This window comes from Hemibagrus wyckioides, linkage group LG25 (genome assembly GCF_019097595.1).
Source record: "Hemibagrus wyckioides isolate EC202008001 linkage group LG25, SWU_Hwy_1.0, whole genome shotgun sequence".
Lineage (NCBI taxonomy): Eukaryota > Metazoa > Chordata > Actinopteri > Siluriformes > Bagridae > Hemibagrus > Hemibagrus wyckioides.
The window spans coordinates 20,665,892-20,672,120 of record NC_080734.1 but is presented as its reverse complement, the minus strand read 5'-3'; the positions used below and the strand labels follow the sequence as shown (position 1 = coordinate 20,672,120).

At 39.7% G+C, this 6,229-nt stretch overlaps 1 protein-coding gene across 1 annotated transcript; it reads right to left on the bottom strand.

The window, feature by feature from the left end:
* Positions 1-641: 641 nt before the first annotated feature.
* On the bottom strand, positions 642-4,320 carry henmt1 (HEN methyltransferase 1). Its single transcript, XM_058378693.1, has 6 exons — positions 4,184-4,320; positions 3,952-4,067; positions 3,600-3,734; positions 3,312-3,494; positions 1,461-1,635; positions 642-1,370 (listed from the first exon to the last, which is right to left on the bottom strand). Exons 1-6 carry the CDS (start codon positions 4,280-4,282, stop codon positions 906-908), a joined length of 1,173 nt encoding a protein of 390 aa, XP_058234676.1. The 5' UTR covers positions 4,283-4,320; the 3' UTR covers positions 642-905.
* Between the last annotated feature and the right edge of the window lie 1,909 nt (positions 4,321-6,229).

The window sequence follows — 6,229 nt, the reverse complement described above, 5'->3', positions numbered from 1 at the left end:
TCTGACTTTCAAATTCTCTATAAACAGCTTGTAATCCTGTTGAGAACATTAAGTATAAACCTAGTCTCAGCACTACACAAAGTAAGTGTGCTGTCCCTCAATTCCTGATCTGTGTCTCTCTGTCTCTCTCTACACACACACACACACACACACACACACATATACACAGCTCTGGAAAAAAATGAGACCACTGCCCAATCTCCAGATGTGAACCCTATTGAAAACCTCTGGAATGTCATCAAGAGGAAGATGGATGGTCACAAACCATCAAGTAAAGCTGAGCTGTTTGCTGTTAGGGAACTTTATACCACTCTTATTGCAAAAAAGCAATGTGAGAAACTGGTAGAGATCATGGAGCTAAAACACATACAGATCGGGGTTATTCCACCAAATACTGATCTCTTAATATTATTTAGCCAAAGCATTAACACAATTTGTTTACAAATGATTTACATTATATATATATATATATATATATATAATGTAATATACATTCTGATGTAAAAATGTGTTATAGTCTGATGAGGACAAAGGCAGAACTTTTTGGAAATAATTCTATATATATCTCATAAAAACAACACAATCATTTCAAGAACACAGGAAGACATTGTGTATAAACAGTTTATTTTAAACCAGATTATTGCATGTTTTTTTTCCCCCATTTTTCCACTTGGATTTTGGTTGCTACATCACATCATAGGTGGAAAAACAATCTAACATTTTATATCCACTGTATGTGAGCTTCCCCACAATTTGATCAGATGTAGACTATTACTATCCATTATGTTTCTGCACACACATCAAAATGAGAAGAGCACTTCTGAACTGTACCAATGAGAGGAGACTTCATTGTTGAAATGACCTAATAACACATTATCTATCTATTATCAATTATCTATCTATTATCAAAGTTCACTTTCCCAGTCCTCTACATTATCATTCACAGACCTTGACACACATCCTGCCCTCTCACCCTCATCCATTTCCTCTTCATTTTCACCCTCCTCATAAACAACAGGTAGCATTATAATATCTCTGTCTGCATCTAACTGCACTCGCAAGTCCACCAGTAGTATGTCTCTAAGTTGCTGAATATTGCTGCAGAGCGCTTGTACTGTGGAATTAGCCCACACACGTGAAAGTGGCACACACACCCAGATCCCTTGCATGTACACCTCCTCTTCCTCCCTGGCCTGGACCCCTGTTTCAGATGGTAGGAGGAGTTCACAGGAGGTGAAATCACATGGCTCACCTTCCTGACCCTCCAGCCATTCCTTCTTCAGCTGCTCTGCTTTGTAGAGGACTTCACTAACTAGAGTCTTCTGGAAGATATTGTTGTCACTGAGGCTTGGGTAAACCACTCTGTAAAGCTAACAGGAATGGACATGAAAGATTACATCGCAAGCATGATGTCAGAAACTTAAATATTCTCTCTGTCCATCACAGCATTTGGCTCTTACCAGTTTATATACTGTAGGCTCCAGCTCCGTGTTGTTCCTTTGTGCACTTAAAACACCAACTCTTTGGAAAACTCCAACCTGGGAGCAGAATCCGACATCTCTTGTCTCACCAAGAGCGTCTCCTACTCCTGTGAACTCTATGGAGTAGCCATATTTCCTGCAAACTCCATCAGCCCTGAAAAGATGAATGAGACAATATATCAGAATTTCAGCTTTCATTTCCTGAGAATTACATATAGATACTAGATACTAAATAACACAGCACCTTATATTTGAACCCACTTGGCTCACAAGTAATCAAAATATTGGAACATGTGACTGACATGTGGCATTGTTGTGTCCTATTAGAAAGACTGTTTAAATACTTAATAATTCTAAATGACTATTCTTGGTTAAGCCACAAGTTTCACTTGGGGGGTAAAAACAATTTGGAACACAATAATAAAGAAACCACTTGTGCACTAACATCCACTTTAGTCCATGGAGCAGGTTGGCCAAGGAAAAGAACTGCAGCTGAAGACAAAAACATTGTGAGAGCTGTGAAGAAAAACCCGGAAACAAAGGTCAGTAACCTCACCAACAACCTCCACAGGGCAGGGGCAGGGGTGAAGGGATCAAATCCTGTTTGAAGAAGAGCAGTAGACAGATAAACAACAAAAGTTCTGGAGCTAAGACGAACCTCTGGAAAGGACAAAGTGTGGAGAAAGGATTGATCTGCTCATGATTCATGGGTGAAGCATGAAGAAGGAAGCATCATGGCTTGGATGAACATTCTCACTAATCTTTATTGATGATGGAGCTCATGATGGTCACAACAGAATGAATACAGAAACATTCCGTCTGGCAATATAGAGAGAAATTCATCCGATCTAACCGGGAGAAACTTCATCATGCAGCAAGACAATGATCCAAAAACACACACTGCAAACTCAATAAAGGACTTAATCAGAGGAAGAGAGTATGGTTTTAGACTGGACGAGTCAATCAGCAGACCTTAACCCCAACTGAGCAACATTTCACCTCCTGAAGAGAAGACTGGAGGGAGGAACCCCGAAAACAAACAACAACCGAAATAAGTTGTGGAACAAGCCTGTTAGAATCACAGCAGAAGAATGCAGCAGTCTGGTGATGTCACTGGGTCACCATGTTGATACAAACAAATATTCACATAGATATTCTGTGTTACTTACTATACTTTTGCTCACCTTAAAAACTGTGTGAACTACCACAGCAGTTTTTTTTTTTTTTTTTTTTTTTAAAAAACAAGGAGTATATATCAGGAAATGAAAGCAGAAATTCTAAACAGTCATCTCATATTGATTGTTGACTTCAGTGCATAGCAAAAACAGAAGAATTGGCCTTGCTGTTCCAATACTTTTGGTGGGCACTGTATCTTAACCAATTTACCTACTGTACATTTTGGGAGGTGGGAGGAAAAGGGACAACCCATTATATTATTATTTTTTTATTTCACTTCATTGTCTGTACCGCTTATCTATACTCGGGTCACAGGGAGCCTGTGCCTATCTCAGGCGTCATCAGGCATCAAGGCAGGATACACCCTGGACGGAGTGCCAACCCATCGCAGGGCGCACACACACACACACACACACTCATTCAAAAACTAAGGGCAATTTAGAGACTTCAATCAGCCTAGAAGCATGTCTTTGGACTATGGGAGGAAACCCACCAAGCACGGGGAGAACATGCAAACTCCACACACACAGTGAGTGGGAGCGAGACTCGAACCCAGGACGCTGGAGGTGTGAGGTGAACGTGCTAAACACTAAGCCTAAACACACTCATTTATATATTTATAAAAGATCCACATGTCAAGTAATAAAAGCTCACCAAGCTTGAAACTGTGCTCTGGTCCACTCAAATTTGTGGTCTTTGTGTCTGAATCCTGTTAGTCCTGGTAATAAAGGATTGAATTCTGCATTCGGCATGCTTATTATCACAGAGTGTGGCTCCATGTATTCAAACAAAACCTCTGAAAACTTCTCCACTTCCCAAAGCTGAAGGTGCTCCATGCTTTGAGACAGGAAAAAAGATGATATAAATTATATAAATGCCAAAGTACTCTGAATAGTAACTTGTATTAAAATAAACACATGGAATAAGTTTGACTACACTCACACTTCAATGCAGGTGATGAGATCGAAGCCCTTGGTGCAGGGCTCTGTTTCAGTGATGGAGCCTTCATAAAGTTTGACTGTAAGTGGTCTGGGACTGGGCTGTAAGTATTCTATCATGAGTGGAGCCAGTGCATGCCTAACACAGAGTAACACACAATAACACACATGCAGACAGGAGACCTGTAGTGCCGGAGTCTTTAATCATGTCCACTGTGTCTGACCCCAGTGCCTATCACTGAACCCATAATGACCAGTCCTACTAAAGCCAGTCCTAAAGCTAAACCAAGACATTATAAATCTATTTATTTCTAAGCACTGCGCAAGTGGATATTTTTATGGAGTAAAACACCAACATATTTAGTCGGATGGCGGCGCAGTCGATGTCCACTCCTGCCAGTAACTCAACACTGTGGCGATGAAATCTGAGTTTTCTCAGCAAGGAACATTCAGAGCATCCTAAATCCAGCACCTGACAACAAAAACACTCCTTCAGCCATGACAGTGCACGGGGTTAGCTAGTGTTAACGAAAAGTCAACATAATTCTCAGGAGAGCAAATTTATCTGGAGAAGCTTCATTTAGTTACCGTTCTGGGTCTGGATTTTTCGACAAAATCAATCACAAACTGTTGCCTCTGTATATAAAGAGGAGGTGAGAAGAAGCGATTCATCCTGATCCTCAGCATCTCTCGCCCTTCACACACAGCTGCTTTTACTTACCCACAGTGCACTACACCGGGGGGGGGGCATTTCCTGCGCTGTCTAGATCGCACGTGAGGGAGGACATTAAAGATCAAACTGCTCTCATTAAGATATCTAATAGCAGGCAGGTTTTCTAGAAATGAGGACATTTTATATCCTATTTAGTGCACTTTGATTTGAAGTAAAGAACCAGGGGGATTCACCCAGTGTCTTATTCTGGGCGTCTATAATTTCTATTGAGATCTCAGGCAGTCTTGATGCCCGATGAGGCCTGAGAGGCGCACAGGCTCCCCGTGACCCGAGGATAGATCGGATAAGCGGTACAGATAATGAAATGAATCTCAGGCAGTGATGTGATTTAGATGAAGCTTTGACAATAAACACAGTGCTGTTTAAATGAGTGGGAGTCTGTAACGAGGTGGAAAAATAATAAGGTAATGATCTGTGACGCCCTCTAGCGGCTCATGAACAGCTGATTATCTGGAACAGTGCTTGAAATGTTTCTGTTGGCCCCCAATAATTTTTTTTGCCGCAATAAATGCGTTTTGTTCTATGATTATAATTAAAAGGACATGTTTGATGAGGTCAGCTGAAATGAAAACCAATCTTGCAAAGATACGAGCACTTTCAATCACCTTCCCTAACAGGTGCAGAATTACACTGTTGATAACTTTGACAGTTCTGCAATGCTTTTTATGTAAAATGTGTTCACCATTGCATTTTCTGGTATGTTAGCTAGTTAGGTAGCAAATAACAGTAGCAAACAAACACCTTGAAGAGAGGATTAAAATTAGCTTAATATATTTCAGAATAATTATTTGGTTTGGATATTCAAGTTGGATATCATCCATCCATCCATCCATCCATCCATCCATTTTCTGTAGCATTTATCCTACACACTGCCTCCACCATGTCTGATAGATGATGCTCTGTGATTTGGATCATGAGCCCTTCTTTTCCTTCATCTCTCCTCATCATTCTGCTACAATTAATCTTGGATTCATCTGTCCAAAGAATCAGGTTCCAGAACTGGGCAGCCTTTTATAGATGTTTTTAGTCTGTTTTTTTGCTCTTGTGAGTTATCAGTGGTTTGTATCTTGAAGCAGAACAGGAGGGCCAAGACTGGTGTCTGGAATGAACCAACCTCCACAGACTGAACACACATATGTGTTATGCTGAGCTCACCAGTGCGTTTGTTTCTTTTTATAATGTACCAAATGCAATATGCAATATTTTTAGTTCATCCCTTTTATTTAAAGTGGAAAGTCTACACTTCAATCACATGTTGATTCCTTCATTTCATTCTGTTTGTGAACAGAGGAAAAAATCCATTCAATTTAATTCAGTTTAAAAAACTTTATTTATCCCCAGGGGGCAATTTAAGCAAGCAGGGTAGTTAAAAAAGATCAGTGCAAATACAAAATAAAATAAAATAAAATAACAAATAAAATACAATTGTTGTAATGCTAATAAATGGAAGTGGGTTAGTGCAAAAAGCTTTGAGTACACATCTGTATAAAATATCTGTAAAAGTAAACATCTGTATAAAATATCTGTAAATAATTATAAACTGTTTAAACTGTGAAAATAGTTACTGCTTAATAGCCGAAACTAAGGAAGAGGAAGAAGAAGAAAGTTGAGGAAGGTGAAACAGATTGAAGCATATATTAATAAACTAAACCTAAGTGAGAATATTGTTGTGCAGTGTGTAAACATTGGTATTTAGCAGCAATATTAGAGATATTGTCACAGAGTCCAGATCGCTATATGAATGTTTTTCACAGATTGTGAGTATGAGAGTCCATGAGTCTATTTGTGTGGGTTTGGGGTGGAAGAGGGTTATAATCTGGGTTATAACGTGGAGAATGGTGGTTACCGAGTTGATGAGAGGGAAGGGAGGAACATGGATAGTTGTGAGTTGAGGAGTATGA